The sequence below is a fragment of the Mus musculus genome, chromosome 12 (genome assembly GCF_000001635.26).
Source record: "Mus musculus strain C57BL/6J chromosome 12, GRCm38.p6 C57BL/6J".
In the NCBI taxonomy this organism is placed as follows: Eukaryota; Metazoa; Chordata; class Mammalia; order Rodentia; family Muridae; genus Mus; species Mus musculus.
In genome coordinates this window covers 24,036,512-24,057,600 of record NC_000078.6, presented here as the reverse complement: position 1 = coordinate 24,057,600, position 21,089 = coordinate 24,036,512, and the positions used below count along the sequence as shown (strand labels likewise).

Genomic DNA, 21,089 nt, shown 5'->3' with positions numbered 1-21,089 from the left:
AGCAGGGGCCTGTAAAAGGTCTGGTCTGGTGATGAGCATCTTTGATGATAATGACCTCTTGGAAAGAACAAGAAGCCTTACTTGGGACCCCATAGCTGGCTTGCTGTCCAAAAGGAGGGACAACAGCATTTGGCAAGTGAACAGCCCTTAGTCTGACACATTCCTGAGTGTCTATTCTACTGTCACTATTGTGCCAGAATGGAGCTTTCTAGAAGACTAATTCACCCACATCCCTCACATTCCTTCCTGAGTCCCTAACCCTGGAGGTCACAAAGTGTTTGAGCCTCCAGGATAGGAAGAGGCTCTTGGGCCTCTGAAATGTCATGTAGCCCTAATTCACAGTTATCAAACAGTGTGTGTACCCTGCCCTGTTTGGGGGCACTGTGGGGGGCTCACGGTGGTAAACTATTAAATACAGAAATGCAGGAAGCCACAGTCTGAGAAGTGGAGTGCTCCCTGTATGTAAAACTGCCATATATGTCCTTGTTGGCTGTGACCCTGACACTGTGGGATAGAGACAACAGGAACCAATTCTAGGGTAGTTCTGGCCAGCTATTCTAGACAAAATGGTAAATAGTACTCTCTGGGTTCAGAGAGAGGCCTGACTCAAAAATAGGGGCAAGACTCTGAGGCCTGTAGACCTGGCTCTGCGCTTACAAACAACTAATACTGTGAATTCAGTTCACAGCACCCACATCTGGCTCTGAGAGCCACCAGTAACTTCAGTTCCAGAGCCCTGACTTCTTCCCTCCTCTCTAAGCATAGATAAACACAGACGTACATGTGAATAGAAATTTAAAAATCTTTTTTAAAATGAAAAAGATAGCTGGGTAGTGGCAGCACACAATTTCAATCACAGCATTTATGAAGCAGAGGCAGGTGGGTCTCTGTGAATTTGAGGCCAGCCTTGTTTACAGAGTGAGTTCCAGGATAGCCAGGGCTACACAGAGAAACCCTGTCTTGAGAAAAGTGCAGAGTAAAGAAAAGCAAAAAGAAGGAAAAAACATTCTCATGTTGACTTCTATATCCTGCATGGGAAAGCAGGCCTGTGTGTATGTGCATAAGGGTGCATGTGTGTGTGCATGAGGGTACATGTGTGTGTGTGCATGAGAGTGTGTTTGATGGTTTGTATATGCTCGGCCAAGGGATTGGCAATATTAGAAGGTATGGCACTTTTGGTGTAAGTATGGCCTTGTAGGAGTAGGCATGTCACTGTGGGTGTGGGCTTTAAGTCCCTCATCCTAGCTGCCTGGAAGTCAGTATTCTGCTAGCAGCTTTCAGGTGAAGACGTAGAACTCTCAGTTCCTCCTGTGCAATGCATGCCTGCATGATGCCCTGTTCACTCCTTGATGATAATGGACTAAACCTCTGAACCTGTAAGCCAGCCCCAATGAAATGCTGTCCTTTGTAAGAGTTGCCATGTTCATGGTGTCTGTTCATAGCTGTAAAACTCTAACTAATATAGTGTGCAACATACACACACACATACCTGCACACACACACACACACACACACACACGAAAAGAGAAGAGAAGAGAAGAGAAGAGAAGAGAAGAGAAGAGAAGAGAAGAGAAGAGAAGAGAAGAGAAGAGAAGAGAAGAGAAGAGAAGAGTTCAGTGTCTGATCTGAGGAAGTGCTCTGAACAAAGCAGGACCAGAATCTGAAGGTAGATGAGAATTGATGATAATCCTAGAGGCCTCTTCCAAGAGAAAGCACATATACCCAAGGACTGACCCTCTCTGAAACAGACAGCAAGAAGGGCAGAGAGGTGGAGGATCTGCAGGTGCAGAGACCCTGGGGCTGAAACAGACTTACCAGGGTCCAAAGAGGGGAAAAGCACAGTAATGATGTCCCAAAAGTATAAGTCTTAACAGAAGGTCAGAAATGCCATTCAGGATGTTGGGGAGAGTGATCATGGAGTATGAGAAATCCTCCCCCAAGGAGTGATGGGATGTTTGTGTCTGAACAGGCTGCAGGGTGTGAGTAGGAGCTTCCTGGGTGACTGGAGTGGGTGTGACCTAGATGAGCCTAGCTTAGTGAGGAGAGTCACCCACATGTCTCCCTTCCTGTTATAGTAGCAGTTTTTATTTAGAAAAAGTACTCGGGGATTTCCTTTTCTTTTCTCCACCTTCCCTGGTTCCCCAACTCTTGTGGGGCCTCTCGTGCTTGGGAAAGAGCAGAGGGAGAGAGGTCTGTCAGTGTAGGGTGGGGCTTTACAAGCAGCTTTGCCAGCTTCCTCTTTTTCTCCTTTTACATCGCACTTTTACCTTGTTGCTTAAGGTTTATGCATATGGATTGGTTTGTGTGATGGGCAAGTGATCCAGTGAATGTAGGTCAGGGGACACAACCTCTGGAATTCAGTTCTCTCCTCCTACCACATGAGTTCTCAAGCTTAAACTCCAGTCATCAGGCTTGGTGGCTTGTGCCTTTACCCAAGGAGTCATTTCAATGGCTCTGCTGCCTTTTTTTTTAAACAGTCATTGAGGCTCTGGGGAGCTCAGAATGTGCGCTCCTGGAATGTGGCTTGGGAGTCAGGATGGTTTTGCAGTGACTAGTACCATGACATGGGATCTATGGTTCAGATGGCAGGCTGAGGTTGCAGTAACACTCTAGTCTCCCTCCCATAGATCTCACTGGGTGGCTGGTTGTTGTTCCACTCAGAAGAGGAGGGTACCTCTCTCACTGTAGTCTTCTGCCTCCCTGGCTGGACTCAGGCTTCTGGTACCTTATAGCTGGCTTCTCCAGAGAGGTCCAAGGTAGCCCTGCAGGATAGGTCTGTGGACCTGAGGAGGACTGTGGGATGGCAACACATTATCTCTCACTCCCAGTATCAGTGAGTAACGTGATCACCGGAAGCCACAGGATGCTAACTGCTGTGAATAGGATCCCTGTGTGGTGGCATCAGCTACAGAGTCCTTGGTACTGCCCAGCGCTGTCCAAGAAATAGGATGACATTCATATATAATATGAGATTTTCCCACAACCACATGGAAAGAGGAAAGAGAAACGGGGTGAACAATGTCCACAGCCTGTTGGATTTAACCCATTGTATTCCAAGCGGGCCCAATAACTGTGTATTTTACCCTAAGGACTTACTTAGTTTGGACTAGTGGTTCTCAAACTTCTAATGCTGTGACCCTTTAATACAGTTCCTCATGTCATGGTCACCCCAACCAAAATATTATTTTTTTGCTACTTCATAACTGTAAGTTTTGTTATCGTTTTAATCGTAATATAGATATGTGCTTTCTGATAGTTTTCGGCAACCCCTATGAAGAGTCCTGCAATCCCTAAGGAGTTGGGACCCACCCATTGAGAAGCTCTGGTTTAGACCTACTATGCTTTCTTGCCTAGTTTAGAAATTGAAAGGGGTGTGTGCTGAGGGCTAGGGAATCTGCCATCCTGCGCCCTCTAGTGTCCGTGCAGACTCAGTGCAGCTTGTGTGGCTCCAGGTGCATCTCCTGTAGCTGATGGCCATTCTGCCTAGGGCTGCACTGAAGTGGAGGCTAAGGCTGTTTGAGTTTCACCTACAGCAGGATGGAGGAGGACGAGGGGGAGGACGAGGATGAGGACAAGGAAGACGAGGATGAGGATGAGGAGGACAAGGAACAATATTCTGCCGGTCACTGTAAGGAAGAGCACAGTTGAGGCTGATTTCCCCCTGCCACCGTCTGTTCCACCTGACATGGAACAGGCTCTCCATCAGCCAGGACTTCATTGCGATTTGGTACCCACGTCTCCCACCATCTTCCCTTCAGGATCTATGTCTAGCAGTCCTTGAGGTTTGGCAGAATGACTGATGAGATTGCTGCGTGGTGGGATTAACTGTACTATGCGTGTTCCTAGCCAGCACTGAGCTGTGGTTAATGGGACATTGGCGCTCCCAAGGGCCTTTCCCAGTGACAGCACAACTGTGCTGTTAGCAAAGCTTTTTACTCGCAGTACCAAGCTCTGGTTAAATATTTTCCCAGAGTTTCCCAGCAATGTGTTTGCTCTTTCCTTAATTTACAATTCAGTGTGTTAAGGACAATACGAGCATAACAGACCCTGGGAGAAGAGGTAGGAGCTGTTAGCCCCCTCCCCCAATTCCCATTACTGTGAAATCACATGTCCTTGATGCCCCAAGGCTGTTGTCTGTCAGATCTAATCCCTGCTAGAATGTGAAGTGCTTTAAACAAGTGGGAGGTGGCTGTGTGTTCCAGGGACCTTCATTCCTCCCCCCTAAAAAGATGAAAGTAGGGCTGTCTTATCAATGAAGCCTGGGTTAGTTTCATAGCCAGGGCTAGGTAGGTATTTCTTCAGGGGAGCACATAGTGATTTTTCTGTAACTGTATAAGCATTCCTTTTTTTGGTCAGGTTTTTTTCCCCCAGACAGCTAAAACATCACTAAGGCTGCCTCGGTTGCTTAATGAATGACAGCTGTAATGGGGTGTGTACCACTGAGCCCGTCACACATCTTTTGCTGCTCTCTCAGTGCCTCCAGGAGAGCTAAAATGAGGTCCCTCATATTAAATATTTTATCCAGGTCTCTGTTAGGCATCTACGGGGGCAAGTGCCAGGAAGCATCTATGAGGCCGCCAGCATTTGTGGGCTCCACTTAGCAGGTTCATGAAAGTGAGCATTAAGAGAACACGGCTTTGACAGCCACTTTATTGGCCAGCAGCTTCTTTGGGTACCAGTTAAACTCACCTTGGAATATCATTGCCTCTCAGGATGTTAACAGGGAAGAGGCCCAGGATAGATCAAAACCCAAAGGACAGAGCCCAGCTCTAACCTGGGTCTTTTCATTCTTGATGGGACTCATTCTGCTAACTCCTAGCTGAGCCACGTGAGACCGCTTACCACTCCCTGGAGGCTCTGTCATCCTCCACCATCCCCTCTGGGCCTACAGGTTTGACTCTAAATTCCATCTATTGGCCAGAGCACCTAGTTCTCCTGCCTAGGAATGTGCCATTGTAGTGCAGGGCACTCAAAGTAGGGACCTCAATCCAGCATGACTCAAGCATCTATACTTCAAGAACCCAAGAGACTGGAAAACACTGGAAATAGGTCCTGACTGCCTGCTCAAGTATGAGCTTCTCTGGTGATCCAGTCTCCCAGGTGATGGGGTGTATCTGTCAAGAAGGAGGCTAAGGTGGGTGTGGGGGGCTTTCTGCTGCTGGGAGCCTGCTTTCTTGCCCTCCCTGGTGGTTCTTTGGCTAGCTTGCTCTATGACTGTTGGTCATCTGTCCCAAGCGTCTGTACTGAATCCTTGTCCCCTTTGGAGTGGATGGGGGGGGGTCACTGTCACTGACTGCACTGGCTGAGAGTTCCTATGGCTCAGGGCCAGCTGCTGGATATTCAAGAGTCTCAGCAGCACTTAGCATTGTAAAGGTGTGTTTTCCCATCTGGGTGTAGTGGAACATGGCAGGGCAGGAGGACTATGTTCCATGGAGTCCCTCCAGGACTGAGGCTTCTTTAGATAGAGTCCTTCTTTACTGGAGTTTCAGAAAAGGGTCAATCCTACCCTCTCTTCCTCCTTATCTCATACTGCTTGTGCCATTGGTCCCAGGTGCTTAAGATGGCCAGACACATTCCCATTGTCACCACCCTTTCTTTGAATGACATTGCATGCAGGAGCAGATCTTCAAGCCATTACTCCTCAGTACCAGGTCCTGAGGCTCAGACCCTTCCTTTTCCCTTTTCTCCATCCCATGATTCCTCAACGCCTCAGGGATAGCCCTGAAACATGGATTGAAGGCTCCCGGGTGGTCTCCATCCTCCTGATGCTTACGCCTTGTTCTTTGCACAAAGATCTAGAGGGTCTGCGGCACAATCCCATAGCTGGGTATCCTGGAGTCATGTCCTGGCTGACTTAGGAGAGGTTCAGCAGCTCTCTGATGGTCAGTGCTCTGGTTAGCAAGATGTAACTGATAGGTGACATTTCTAAGTGAACTTCAGGCCAAAGACACATTGTAAGTTTCCCTGTGTGAATGGTTCAGTGGTGAGGGCCTTGGAGCTACATGGCTTCACCAGTTCTAGGTCTTTTCTCTCCAATACTAGTATTTGAACAGGGGACCCCACACCTCCCATCTTGGTCCAACCTGGCTTCTCTACCTTTTAACTGCTAACACCCCAAACTCTGCCCTCTTTTCTGGGATCTCCTGCTCACCTTGTTTCACAGCTTTGTCTCCTGCCTGAGGGTCTCCCGAGGGCCTGCCTCTGACAGTAACATCCTAGTAGCCACCTCCTGGGCTCAACTCATTGTCCCTTCCTCTAGGTACTCCAGTTCCCTTCTCCCTCCCCTGCCCTCCTTTTCCCTCTCCCTTCCTTCCTTCCTTCTTTCCTTTCTCCCTTTCTCCCTTCTTCCTTCCTTCTTCATTACTTCCTTCCTCCCTTCCTTCCCCACCAATATTCCTGGATTATCCCACACATCTCTTTTTGCACCTCTTGTCCTGCTCCACTAAGGGATTCTTTGGACCAAACATCACCAGGTGTACCACCCTCCCACTGTTGGCCACCCTATTCTTACCTACACTTCCGTGTTACCAGGGTGGTTTCAATTTTACATGTGTTTTGTTAATTGAGTTTCCAAAATGAATTACCTACAATAAAACTAGGGCATTTCTATCCCTTCCCAAAGAGTCATGATATGCTCCTACTCTGTTTTGGGGTGTGGATTAGAGCCCTGGGGAGTAGGCTCCATGGAGAGCAGCTAGCTCTTCATCTGTATGCTTATCCTAGGCCTGTGGTGACCCCTCAGCCACCAGCAGTCACATTTGTCCTCTTAGGACAGACTCTGTGGATGCAGAAGTTGGTATTGAGGGCTTCTCTTCAGAGATGGATGTAGCTAGCTTCTTGTGGTACTTCCGGCCAGCACTGGCCACCCTGTCAAGCTTAATGTCCAGTGAGCAAGGGAGAGGTTGGCTGACTCGTGGTTGAAGCCCAGGCTGTAGGTGATAAGGAAAGAGGACACTAAACCTTGGTAGAAGCAAGGCTGTGAGATAGGAAGTGTGTGTAGCAAAAAAAGCAAGGATCTGGCAGTCAGCCATGACTGAGGGACTTAAGAGTGCCTGGGCCCCTCTATGCAGGCCCTCCAGGACTGCAGTTCTGCATTTCATTTGGTTTTTGTTTTCAAGACAGAGTCCTCTCTCTGTAAACCAGTTTGGCATGGAGCTCAAAGTTATCTGGCTGCCTCTGCCTTCTGACTGCTGGGATTAGAACTGTGTGCCATCGCCAAGGCTCTGTGTCTATTTCTTGTTCCTGAAGCCCCTCCCAGACAGGGCTTAGCCAACATTGTTCTATCAACTCGGAGGTTCTTAGACATGCCACCAGTCAAGAGATAGAGGCTGGGACACTGTGATTTGGGGATGCTTCTTCTTTGAGTAGAAAATAAAACCTAAGGGGACTGGGATCCTGGAGAGAGGGATCTTGCTGTTTTTGCAGAGGAGCCCAGTTCACTCCTGTTCCCTACACCCACATGGTGGCTCACAACTTCTGTAACTCCAGTTCCAGGGATCCAACATACTATTCAGGCCTCTGCAGGTACCAGGCAACCTCTCAATGTATTATATAACAAGAAAAACATTTGTAACAAACTATATAAGAAAATATTCTTAAAGCTTTGAAAGAGAAAAAAGGAAAAGAACACATGGACAAATTTTGACATTTTAAAACCGCAAATGACCTTTAATCCCAGCACTGGGGATGCAGAGTCAGGGGGATTTCTGAGTTCGAGGACAGCCTGGTCTACAAAGTGAGTTCCAGAAATTCCAGGGCTACACAGAGAAATCCTGGCTCGAAAAAACAACAACAACAAAAACAACAACAAACAACAAAAAACCCTGCAAATGAGCCAGGCATTGTGGCTCACACCTGTGACTGCTGGACAGGGGAGTCAGGAAGGTAATGGTGCAGGTTGTCCTCAGCTACATAGTAAGTTTGAAGCCAGCCTGAGCTACATGAGACCCTATCTCAGAAAACAAATAAACAAATAAAATTACAAAGGAAAACACGACAAAAGGTCCTACAAGGTACCTGTCCATCCAGCCAATTCCCCACTTCAGTCAACTTTACCTTTCCAGTAAGTTCTTCCACAGGAGGCCTCCACTCACAAACCCATGTGACCAGTTCTCACAGATGGCAGCAATGGCCACATGCCCTTGTGCATAATCTTCTTCCATTTGTAGATCTCTCTCTGTCTCTCTGTCTCTGTCTCTCTCTGTCTCTGTCTGTCTCTCTTTCTCTCTGTGTATGTGTGTGTCTTTGTGTCTGTGTGTCTGTGTGTATGTCTATGAGAGAGAGACAGCATTTCTCTGTGTAGTCCTGGCTATTCTAGAACTTGCTCTGTAGCCCAGGGTAGCCTTCCTTGAACTCCTATCTGTCTGCACTGTCACTGAGTGCTGGGGTTAAAGGCATGCACCACTACTGGCCTTCCTGTTCTCTCTTTTAATATAACTTTTGTAGACAGGGTCTCATGTAGCTCAGGCTGGCCATGAACTTGCTATATAGTCATAGATGACCTTGAACTCCTGATAATCCTGCCTACACCCTCCGGTTCTGGAATTACAGCTGTGTGGCACCTGGCTACCTGAGTTGATGATTATTTCTTTTTTTTAAATTAGGTATTTATTTCATTTACATTTCCAATGCTATCCCAAAAGTCCCCCACACGCTCCCCCACCCACTCCCCCACCCACCCACTCCCACTTCTTGGCCATGGCGGTCCCCTGTACTGGGGCATATAAAGTTTGCATGAACAATGGGCCTCTCTTTCCACTGATGGCCGACTAGGCCATCATCTGATACATGCAGCTAGAGTCAAGAGCTCCGGGGTACTGGTTAGTTCATATTGTTGTTCCACCTAGGGGGTTGCAGACCCCTTTAGCTCCTTGGGTACTTTCTCTAGCTCCACTATTGGGGGCCCTGTGAGACATCCAATAGCTGACTGTGAGCATCCACTTCTTTGTTTGCTAGGCCCCGGCATAGTCTCACAAGAGACAGCTATATCTGGGTCCTTTCAGCAAAATCTTGCTAGTGTATGCAAAGGTGTCAGCGTTTGGAAGCTAATTATGGGATGGGTCCCCGGATATGGCAGTTTCTAGATGGTCCATCCTTTCTTCTCAGCTCCAAACTTTGTCTCTGTAACTCCTTCCATAGGTGTTTTGTTCCCAATTCTATGAAGGGGCAAAGTGTCCATACTTTGGTCTTCGTTCTTCTTGAGTTTCATGTGTTTTGCAAATCGTATCTTATATCTTGGGTATTCTAAGTTTCTGGGCTAATATCCACTTATCAGTGAGTACATATTGTGTGAGTTCTTTTCTGATTGGGTTACCTCAATCAGGATGATGCCCTCCAGGTCCATCCATTTGCCTAGGAATTTCATAAAGTCACTCTTTTTAATAGGTGAGTAATATTCCATTGTGTAAATGAACCACATTTTCTGTATCCATTCCTCTGTTGAGGGGCATCTGGGTTCTTTCCAGCTTCTGGCTATTATAAATAAGGATGCTATGAACATAGTGGAGCATGTGTCCTTTTTACCGGTTGGAACCTCTTCTGGATATATGCCCAGGAGAGGTATTGCTGGATCCTCCAGTAGTACTATGTCCAATTTCATGAGGAACAGCCAGACTGATTTCCAGAGTGGTTGTACAAGCTTGCAATCCTACCAACAATGGAGGAGTGTTCCTCTTTCTCCACATCCTCGCCAGCATCTGCTGTCACCTGAATTTTTGATCTTAGCCGTTCTGACTGGAGTGAGGTGGAATCTCAGGGTTGTTTTGATTTGCATATCCCTGATGATTAAGGATGTTGAACATTTTTTCAGTGCTTCTCAGCCATTCGGTATTTCTCAGGTGAGAATTCTTTGTTTAGCTGTGAACCCCATTTTTTAATGGGGTTATTTGATTTTCTGGAGTCCACCTTCTTGAGTTCTTTATATATATTGGATATTAGTCCCCTATCTGATTTAGGATAGGTAAAGATCCTTTCCCAATCTGTTAGTGGCCTTTTTGTCTTATTGACATTGTCTTTTGCCTTGCAAAAGCTTTGCAATTTTATGTGGTCCCATTTGTCGATTCTCGATCTTACAGCACAAGCCATTGCTGTTCTATTCAGGAATTTTTCCCCTGTACCCATATCTTCGAGGCTTTTCCCTACTTTCTCCTCTATAAGTTTCAGTGTCTCTGGTTTTATGTGGAGTTCCTTAATCCACTTAGATTTGACCTTCGTACAAGGAGATAGAAATGGATCAATTCGAATTCTTCTACATGATAACCGCCAGTTGTGCCAGCACCATTTGTTGAAAATGCTGTCTTTTTTCCACTGGATGGATTTTGCTCCCTTGTCAAAGATCAAGTGACCATAGGTGTGTGGGTTCATTTCTGGGTCTTCAATTCTATTCCATTGGTCTACTTGTCTGTCTCTATACCAGTACCATGCAGTTTTTATCACAATTGCTCTGTAGTAAAGCTTTAGGTCAGGCATGGTGATTCCACCGGAGGTTTTTATATCCTTGAGCAGAGTTTTTCCTGTCCTAGGTTATTTGTTATTCCAGATGAATTTGCAGATTGCCCTGTCTAGTTTTTTGAAAAATTGAGTTGGAATTTTGATGGGGATTGCATTGAATCTGTAGATTTCTTTTGGCAAGATAGCCATTTTTACTATATTGATCCTGCCAATCCATGAGCATGGGAGATCTTTCCATCATTGGAGACCTTCTTAATTTCTTTCTTTAGAGACTTGAAGTTCTTATCATACAGATTTTTTACTTCCTTAGTTATAGTCACGTGAAGGTATTTTATATCATTTGTGACTATTGAGAAGGGTGTTGTTTCCATAATTTCTTTCTCAGCCCGTTTACCCTTTGTGTACAGGAAGACCATTGACTTGTTTGAGTTAATTTTATATCTAGCTACTTCATTGAAGCTGTTTATCAGGCTTAGGAGTTCTCTGGTAGACATTTGAGTTGGTTGTTTATACAGGGGAGGACGTGTTTAGATAAGTAAATGTGTGCTTTGCAAGGCAATATCAAGCTGCCATATGTCTGTGTTGGACAAGGAACTTTAAATATCTCCTAGTCATCTAGAGAAGTAAATAAAATATGTACATAGAACGCTAACAGCCTGGGAAAGATGTGAAGAAGACAGGGGCGATAGCAGGTAATACTGAGTGCATGTCTCATCTTCCTTAACAGGACCTAGCACCTAGAGCTTAGAATTCATAAGCCTCTGAGCAGTTCAGAGTGGATTCCTTTGGGACTTGGGTAGAGGAGACTCACCCACACTAGTTCTTCTACACATTTCAAAAATAACTGAGCTATTGCAGGTGTGATACTGTGAAAGAAAGAAACGAAAATTGAGGAAGCGAAGTGAACGAGTATTAACGTCCAGTGGCCAATCACTGCAGGATCTCACACTTGGGCCTTGTGGGAGACTGCAGTGGGGTGTGCTGGCCAATGGAGCACAGTCCTGAATTTCCATTGGGGCTGTTTCAGCTGTTAACATTCACATCGACATTCACCAACCGATTGATGCCAATTCTAGATCTCCCTGACAGAACAATATCTCATAGGCATAAAAAAGAGTGGGACTCCCATAAGGTCCCCAGCTATCTTTAGGGTGAAAACAGCATGGCATGTGCTGGTAACTTGTCCCAGTATTATATGGAGGGGGACAGGGAGGTCTTGGGGTTCTAGAAGCTCCCTGTCAACATGCTTCAAAGCTTTAATACCTGGGTCCCCATGAAACCATACTTACCCAGATTAACCCAGAAATCTGGGTAAGAATGGGGTTTTTGAATGTCATTTATAAAATTAGGGTTGCTGATAAATGAAGTTGAACTTTGAAGGGCCAAAGCCATGTTCCTGTTCTCCAGTTTCATCCCTGAGTCCACTCAGGATGGGTGTCAACCTAGTTCTAAATCTACCCTAGCTGTGTTAGCTAGAATGTGAACCACTAGCATCAACCTACACAGGCAAGATTTATTTACTATGCAGCATCAGCAAATGTATCTGTGACAAGGAAACAAACAAACACACCGGTTACCCCACGAGAAAAAGAACTAGCTGTTCAAAGCGAAGAGTCAGGATTGGGTCCATGAGACCCCTGTGTCCCAAGCTGATGAGCTGAGCGGGTTTGTCTTGATCCTGCCTCTTGTGTAACCCTTACAGGACATGTAACAAAGTTTCATTCCACCGATTTAGGCTTGCCTCTCCCTGTCCCCTTATACCACGATTGTGCATGATTGCTCCAAGTAGACTGTATTTAGGCATAAAAAGATATTCTTTCTGTCTTTCCTAGAGTGTTCTGGGTTTTGCCATGTTATATAGAACCATTTTGTACCTCCTGAGGAGAGCCATCCTGGAAATACTAAAAGACAGAGCTTGCACTACCATAGTCTTGAGTTCTTCTGGCCCAGAAGATCTCAAACCTTGTTATCATAAACCCTTTGATGAAGGAATGACGCTTTCGCAGGGAGTCACCTAAGACGCTCCTGCATATCAGATAGTTACATTATGATTCATAACCATAGCAAAATTACACTTATGAAGTAGCAATGAAAATGACTTTATAGCTGGGGGTTCACCACAACATGAGGAACTGTATTAAGGAGTTGCAGCTTTAGGAAGGCTGAGAACCACTGCTGTAATGGATGGCACTGGACATACAGAGGATATTGCTTAGCCAGCATGGTGGTAGGGTGTGATAGGAAGCCAGACGTGGGGTTTCAGGTATCCACAGCTTACCTTGTGTCTTGGATTGCAGGTTCAGTCTCCACTGCCAGCTGCCATGGGCAAGCAGAATAGCAAGCTGGGTCCTGAGGTGCTGCAGGATCTGCGGAAACACAGGGAGTTCACCGACCATGAGCTTCAGGAGTGGTAGAAGGGCTCCCTCAATGACTGTCCCACTGGCCACCTGACTGTGAAAAATTTCAAGATCTAGGCCAACTTCTTCCCCTACAGAGACACCTCCAAGTTCACTGAACATGTCTTCCACATGTTTGACACCAACAGTGTCAGCACCATCGACTTCTGAGTGTTCATCATTGCTCTGAGCATGACCTCCCTGGGCAAGCTGGAACAGAAGCTGAAGTGGGCCTTAGCATGTCCGACCTAGACAGCAATGGCTACATCAGCTGCAGTGAAATGCTGGAGATAGTGCAGGTACCTGCACTTGACAGGGCCTGGCACATGGGGAGTGCAGGCATCAAGGACCCCCATCCCCGGCCCCATACACCAGGCCATTCCTCTGCCCAATTGCTACCTGGTGTACTAAAGGACTGTATGTCTTTGCAGAGAGTAACGATAAAAGCCAAGCATCTATTGATTGTTTGCTGGACATCTGGCCCCAGCTGAGCTCATCCATCAGGGTTATTCACACAATTCTATAAAATGGGTATTTTTTTTAACCTCTAATGAGAACTGAGGCTCAGATAGGTGATTAAGAATTGTCAAAGCAAGAACTGGGAAAATGGCTCAGTGTTGAAGAACACTTGATACCCAGCATGAGGACCTGAGTTCTGATCCCAACACCCATGGAAAAGTCAGGAGTGGTTGAGCTTGCACGAAACCCTAGAACTAGGGGACAAGTGAGTCCCAGAAGCTTGCTGAGCAGGCAGCCTAGCTAAAATGATAAGCCCCGGCTGTGTTCAGTGATAGAGAAAAGGAAACCTTGTGAACACCTGTATTCCTGTTTGGCCTTTGCATGGGTGGGTGTTCATTTGCACACACATGTATAGCATACACACACATTAGCTGTCTGTAGGGCTTCCTATAGAAATCAGAAGGACACAGTAAAGGATGAGTCAGCAGTCAGTTCTTCACAGGAGCGATGCTTATGTGCACCCTGCATCCTTCCTGCTCCATGCTCTAAACCATCTCTGTATTTGGTCCAGTGGGCTGACTCTGTGGTTAAAGGTGCTTGCTACCAAGCCTGGCAGCCTGGGTTCGATCCCTAAGACCCACATGGTAGGAAAAGAGAACCAGCTTCCACAAGTTGTCCTCTGAATTCCATGTGAGATCATCTCCCTCAAATAAATAATTACATACTTCCATAAAATAAGTAAAGTAGTTATATACAGTGCCTAATACAATATCTATAGATGTTAATAATAATTTGTATTGTTTGGGAAATAAGAAGAAACTGTGTACCTTCAGTTTCATTTTCTAGACCATTTCCCACCTTTAGTTTGTTGAATCTGCCGATTCAGGACCCATGGGTTGGCAGGGCTCAATGTATTTCCCTTTTGACCTTCCCTCCAGGATTTTCCAGCTCCCCACCAAAGATTGTCCTTTCAGACAGATGCTTTGCCACACAACCTCCCCTCTACTCCCAACCAAGGAGCCCTCCATTCTTCCATGCCCCAGCTGTATCCTGTGCTCTTGAACATCACTTAAACTTTCCTGGCTCCCTTTGCCCAGCACCTTGTCTGTGAAATTTGTTCTGATGAGAGAAGGGTCCTGACTCTGCCCTGTCCATGCTCTTTGGTTAGCTGAGCAAGGACCATAACTCACCCTCTGTCCTCCAGAGCACCCTCACAGATGCCCCTTTGCAGGCCATCTACAAGATGGTGTCCTCTGTGATGAAGATGCCCGAGGACGGGTCCATGCCCGAGAAGCGAACAGACAAGATCTTCAGGCAGATGGACACAAACAATGAAGGTAGGAAACATGGTAGGAGTGAGCAGGTGGGGTGGGAGGAGGGAATTGGGAGGGGTTGGGGGTGGGGAGAGGGGAGTAGATGAGCCTGTGAAACTATTGATGGCACAGAGGTGTTTGGGATACACTCTCTTCTCTATCCAGCCCACTTGATTCAGCTCTGATTGAGGGAGGGAGACTAGAATTCAGGGCCAGGTACACCTAGCCTGCATCCTGCACCCTTCCTAGTGCTCTATAACCATGGGCATGTCAGTTGACCCTCTGAGCTGTAGGCTTCATCCGTGTTGTCTGAGTTAGGGTTTCCATTGCTCTGATGACACACCATGACCACAAGCAACTTGGGGAGGAAAGGGTTTATTCACTCACAGTTTCCATATAACTGTTCATCATCAAAAGAAGTGAGGGCAGGACTCAAACAGGGCAGGAACCTGAAGACAGGAGCTGATACAGAGACCATGAAAGGGTTGCTACTTACTGGCTTGCTCCCCATGGATTGCTCAGCCTTATTTCTTATAGAACTCAGGATCACTAGCCCAGGGTTGTACCACCTACAATGGGCTGGGCTCTGCTCCATCAATCACTAGTTAAGAAAATACCCTCTGGTCAGACATGGTGGCACATGTCTTTAATCGGAGCTCATAGGAGACAGGAGGCTCTCTGTGAGCTAAAGGCTAACCTGGTCTAAAAGGTGAGTTCTATGACAGCCAGGGTTGTTACTCAGAGAAACAGTTTCAATAAACAAAACAAAACCAAGAGGGTAAAGGAGGGAGAGAGGGAGGGAGGTCGACAAACACACAGAGAGCAAGCGAGAGGGAGAGGGAGAGGAGAGAGAGAGAGAGAGAGAGAGAGAGAGAGAGAGAGAGAGAGAGAGAGAGAGAGAGAGAGAGAAGAGAATGCCCTACTAGTTTTCCTGCAGACATTTTATACAGACATTTTCGCAACTGAGGCTCCCTCTTTCCTGATAACTATAACTTGTATCAAACTGACATAAAATTAGCTAGCACACATGTTGACAGAAACAGTGGTCTTACTATTTCCACAAGCATATATGCAGAGGGGAGGAAGGTCACACTGGTGGCTGAGAGGTGAGACACTGAATCAAGGAGCTTTGAGTTTTGGGATTCTGAGAGGCCGTCCAGGCCATCATCCTGGGATGTGAGGCACCCCGGATACTCATGGGGCTCATCAAACATAGAAGCCACTGAGCCTCATTGTACCTAGGACTCTGAGGTCCTACCACAGCTGCAAAGTGGCAGGTCTCAGGAGGAGGTGAGGTGGTGAGAGGTCCTGCTGTGCCTTGGCTGAGTTTCTCACAGGACCTCAGCAAGGGTGAGTAGCTGCATGGTGAGTTGATTCTGCCAGTCTGTGGCTTTGTAGAGCCAAGACTGGTTGGGTTTTGTTTCAACAAGAAATGCAGCATTAAGGCATAAAAGACTCCCCTGGTTGTACTGAGATTGAATGTAAGATAATGCATTGGAGAGAGCAGTGAACAGCCTCCAGTGCTCTGTGCAGGTGAGCTGAGGACCCGGCTCAGCGGGACTCAAGGCTCCCGTGGAATTGTAGACAGCAAAAGCTTTCCAGACATCAAGAAAATGCTTTTCACAACATGTCCGCACACAAAGCAATTCAGCCTCTTGCCTGGTGATACCTTTCAGTCATTTTCTAAAGTGTTCTTTACTCTCTTGTGTACTCTGACACAGAGGCTTGTGTTCCAACAGACCAAACTGAGGCTTGCCCACTTCCCAGGACTGTCTTTTTTTTTTTTTTTTTTTTTAAAGATTTATTTATTTATTATATGTAAGTACACTGTAGCTGTCTTCAGACACTCCAGAAGAAGGAGTCAGATCTCGTTACGGATGGTTGTGAGCCACCATGTGGTTGCTGGGATTTGAACTCCTGACCTTCGGAAGAGCAGTTGGGTGCTCTTACCCACTGAGCCATCTCACCAGCCCCCAGGACTGTCTTTCTTCTCCGTAAAATGGGGATAAGCCCACTTGCGTGGATATGAGTCTAAAGTAGCACTATGTTGGTGGCACACTTAACATGGAGGGCCATTGTTTCTGATTGTCAAAGCCAGGAACTTCAACAGTTTCAGAATGGAGACTCCGTCCCCACTGTGCACTTGTCCAATTGTTTGTGTCTCACGATGGAGGCCATTGAGCGCATACTCTGCCCTGTAAGCCAGAGGCCACTTGCTAGCACTCAAAAGGGGAGAAGTCTGGGCTGTCAGAGACACTGGTACAGAATAGGACAAGAATAGGACACCAAAGGTGGATAGCTCGCAACACCTGAAGCTGACATGATTCTACACTAGGGGGCGCTGTGATAGTTTTAACTGTCAACTTGACTCAGTTTAGAATAACCTCAGAAGTCTTTTTTTTTAATTTTTATTTTTATGTTTTATTTTAGATTTAGTATTTATTTTCTACATGAGCGTTTATCTGAATGTATGTTTGTGTGATATGTTAGAGGCCAGGAAAGGGCACTGGGTCGCCCTGGAACTGGAGTTACAAATGATAGGGAACATGGATGATGGGGACATTATCCAGGACCCTCTGCAAAAGCAGCAACTGCTCTTAACTGCTGATCCGTCTCATCAGCCATAAAGGAGAGTCATTTTTGCTTGTTGGTTTGTTTTTTAGAGACAAGGATTCTCCGTGTAGCCCTGGCTGTCCTGGAACTTGCTGTTTAGAGCATGTTGGCTTCAAACTCAGAGATCCACCAGTCTGCCTCCTGAGTACTGGGATTAAAGATGTGTGCCACCACTGCTCAGCTCAGAAGAATCTTAATGGAGAATTATGTAAATCAGTGGTTCTCAACCTATGGGTTCCATCCCCTTTGGGGGACCAAATGAACTTTTCCCAGAGGTGGCATAAGACCAACAGAAAACACAAGTATTCATATTCAGATTCATAACAATAGTGTAATTACAGTTATGAAGTAGCAGTGAAAATAATCTTATGGTTGAGGGTCACTACAACACAAGTAACTGCATTAAAGGGTCACAGCATTAGGAAGGCTGAGAACCATCCATCTAGATCATGGCAGTCTATGAGCATGCCTCTTGGGGGTTGTGCTGTTGGTTAATTGATGTGGGAAACCCCATTACCATTCTCTAGACAGGGGGCCTGAACAGTGTAATAAAAGCAATAAAAGAGTATCAGTAAAAAAAAAAAAGTGCAGAGTATCATTATGAGCCAGGTGCTCATACCTCTATTCTCTCTGCCCTGTGAGGTTTTAAAGCCTTGACTTCCTGAAGTGGTGAATTGTAACCTAGAACTAAACCAAAGAAAACTTCCTCCATTACGTTGATTTAAGCTAGGGAATTTTTATCACAGTAACAGAAATGTAATTTGAACTGCAGCCATAATCTGTCATGTCTCCCCAGATGCCCCAGATCGTGGTGGCTCTCCAGGCCTCTAGGTGGGGCTATCAGCTTACTTCAGGCCCCAGAGTTCATTACCAAAACTAACCTCATGACTAGTGCTCAATCCCCACTACCTACACCTTGAAAGGAGAGCTCTGCCCAAGGTTAGGGGTATTCGCTCAACACATCTTCAGGCCAAGCCCATGCATACTTGGTAAAGGTGGCTGGATGAATGAATGAGCAAAGCACTCGTTTTCCTGTGTGTAAGAATAGCGAGCTCCCAGGGGGGATATCTTCCGGACTCCTATGTGTGCTCTGAGGAGTCCTCCTCCTAACAGCTCTTTCTCATGGGCTATCACTGGAGCCAGGAGGGGTGGGAGCCTCTGTAGTCAGTGAGGTAACACATCTCTGTGTTGGGGTGGGGTGTTCGGGTGTGTGTGTTTGTAAACTTTACAATGTGTATGGTATGAAGTGTGAGCCACTGCCTGAGGGTCCCTAACCCTCACACTCTAATTCCCAAGCAGTAGGCATGGACTTCCCAGGATACCTGCTGCCATGACAGAAGGGGCCTTCCTCCTCCTGAAACCTCACCCATGTGTCTAGCAAGCACTTGGTGCTTGGGCCCCTGTACTAGATCTGCCCCTCAGAAACAGGAGCCTCTGTGGTCCCTGCCCTGATGTTTGTCTGGCTACATCCTTCTTCCCTTCCCTCATTTCCTCTTTGAAGTACAGGAGTTAGCATGTCACTGGCCCTAACCAGGGATGCTTCCAGGTCACAGTGACCCCAGGCTCTTTATCAGCACAGAACATGTTTTTTAACGCCACTGCACTCGGTGTGACCTGTAAGAGAAGCTTTTCAGGTAGGTGGCTTCCCTCCTCACAGGGTGCAGTACTCAGATGGAGCTCATTGAGGAAGCCTGTGGTCTTTCACAGTAAAAGTCCTCCAATGTCCCCACCGAGCATTTGCCTGGTGGTTCAGTTTCTCTGTCTCCTCATAGCTTCTGTTTCCCTTCCTTTCATAGAAATAGGCTGTAAACTCCACACACAGGGACCTTCACTCTTGGTTTACAGCTAAGGAGACAGGACTCAAAGAAATCAAGGTAGCAAGAACATATGGCTAAAAGGGAAGGCTGTAGGCAGGGATTGACCCAGGGACCACCAAATCTGCATGTCCCATTGCAGCCTTACATAGTAAACTGCAGCTCCTTTTAGAGAGGGACACACATATGCTCAGTCAGGAGCAATGAGAGATATTCTACCCTGCTCTATGCTAGGCCTGGCTCAGCCCCCTTGAGTTACTGCTGGACCCTCCCAGGAGTGTTGGGTGCTGGCCACTGGCCAGGGCAGCCTGAGTGATTGACCATGCAGAACCAGGCCTAGAGGCCCTATGCCATTCCCTGGCTATTGGGGAAAGGCCATTGCTGGCTTCTTGGCGTACAGCATCAGAACAGAGTTGATATGACCTGTCATCCTAGCCAATCAGGAGCTCATGTGTGAGTCATTCCATAGCTGGCTCAAGGACCCCAAAGAACCTGCTGCATCAAGCCTGGGACCAAAGTGCCAACCTGAGCCTGAGTGCTGAGCAGCAAGGCAGAGAAGCCTATTCTGACTCCATCCCACCAGGACTGACTGCACAAGACGTCCATCTGTAGAGGGACTGGGGGAACGAATTGGAGGCCTCTGCCCTCTCCTGCTTGCAGCAATGTCTTTCATATCCTTCAAAAGAGCACTTAAGGTGTGCTGTGCTCCAGTAATTCCAACAGACTGAGGAGTGTCTTGATTTCAAGGCTGGCCTGGGAAGTATAGAATGACTCTATCATAGCCAGATGGTAGTGAGGCTCTCCTTTAATCCCAGTACTCATGAGGCAGTGGTAGATGGATCTGTGTGAGTTCCAAGCCAGCCTGGTCTTCAGAGGGAGTTTCAGGACAGCCAGGGCTACACAGAGAAAAGACTCTGTCACATGAAAATGGGAGGGGGAGGGAGAGGAGGGAGGATAGGCTGGAGTTGGCTACGACTGTTGGTAGAATGCTTGCCTAAGATTCACTGAAGTCTAAAGTCTATCCCTATGTGCACCACAAAATGCCTGCGGTGGTGCATGGCTCTAACCCTAGCCCTTGGGAAATCGAGGCAGGAGGATCAGGAGTTAAAGGTCATTGTCCTTTACATAATGAGTTCAGTGTCCAGCCTGGGATACTTGAGACCCTGTCTCAAAACCACAGGGTGTGGACTCAGCCCACAGGAAGAAGACTGTTTGTATAACACAGGTGTCTGTTCCTCTGGCTCAGCCTTGAGCTTCTACTGTGAAGTCCAGCATTGATTGTGTCCTGATATTTTGACTTGCTAATTCCCTAAGGTTTCCATAAAGCTGGACATTAGGTGAGGAATGTGAGGGCCTGGATCTGCCCTGCCTTTCATGTCTTTCCAGCTATCCCCATCGCCATTTCCTAGTCTGTTTGGGTTGGTCATCTTGGTTGTACTCCATATTAGCTGGCCGACCGACCTCTGTCCCTGTGGGGATACTATCACTTCCTCATTGGGCAGCTATTGTGTGCTGCAGGACAGTGAGTTCTCCTTAGCCCTGGCCCTGGCTCACAACCACACATTGCTTTTTGCTTTCCCCTCCTCCACCGCAGGGAACTAGCTGCCCAGACATCCTGCTGGTCCCATACAGAAGCAGAGGCCTGTAAAAGGTCTGGTCTAGTGATGAGCATCTTTGATGATAATGACCTCTTGGGAAGGAACAAGAAGCCTTACTTGGGACCCCATAACTAGATTGCTGTCCAAAAGGAGGGACATCAGCATCTGGCAAGTGGACAGCCCCTAGTGTGACACATTCCTGAGTGTGTATTCTACTGTCACTATTGTGCCAGAATGGAGCTTTCTAGAAGACACCCACATCCCTCACATTCCTTCCTGAGTCCCTAACCCTGGAGGTCACAAAGTGTTTGAGCCTTCAGGATAGGAAGAGTTTCTTGTGCCTCCTGCTGAGCCCCTGAAATGTCATGTAGCCCTGACTCACATTTATAAACAGTGTGTGTACCCTGCCCTGTTTGGGGGCACTGTGGGGGTTCACGGTGGCAAAGT

General features: G+C 46.9%; 2 protein-coding genes across 2 annotated transcripts in view; both read left to right on the top strand.

The window, feature by feature from the left end:
* 9030624G23Rik (RIKEN cDNA 9030624G23 gene) overlaps positions 1 to 14,073 on the top strand; it is a 53,729-nt gene extending 39,656 nt beyond the window's left edge. The window contains exon 4 of the mRNA NM_001256489.2: positions 12,747 to 14,073. Within this exon, the coding sequence (NP_001243418.1) occupies positions 12,747 to 12,900 (154 nt within the window). The 3' untranslated portion in view covers positions 12,901 to 14,073. The remainder of the gene's footprint in view (positions 1 to 12,746) is intronic.
* A 416-nt stretch (positions 14,074 to 14,489) lies between these two features.
* The window catches only part of Gm5954 (predicted gene 5954), a 30,844-nt gene continuing 24,244 nt past the window's right edge, over positions 14,490 to 21,089 (top strand). The window contains exon 1 of the mRNA XM_030247062.1: positions 14,490 to 14,641. The gene's annotated coding sequence lies outside the window, so the exon portion shown is untranslated. The remainder of the gene's footprint in view (positions 14,642 to 21,089) is intronic.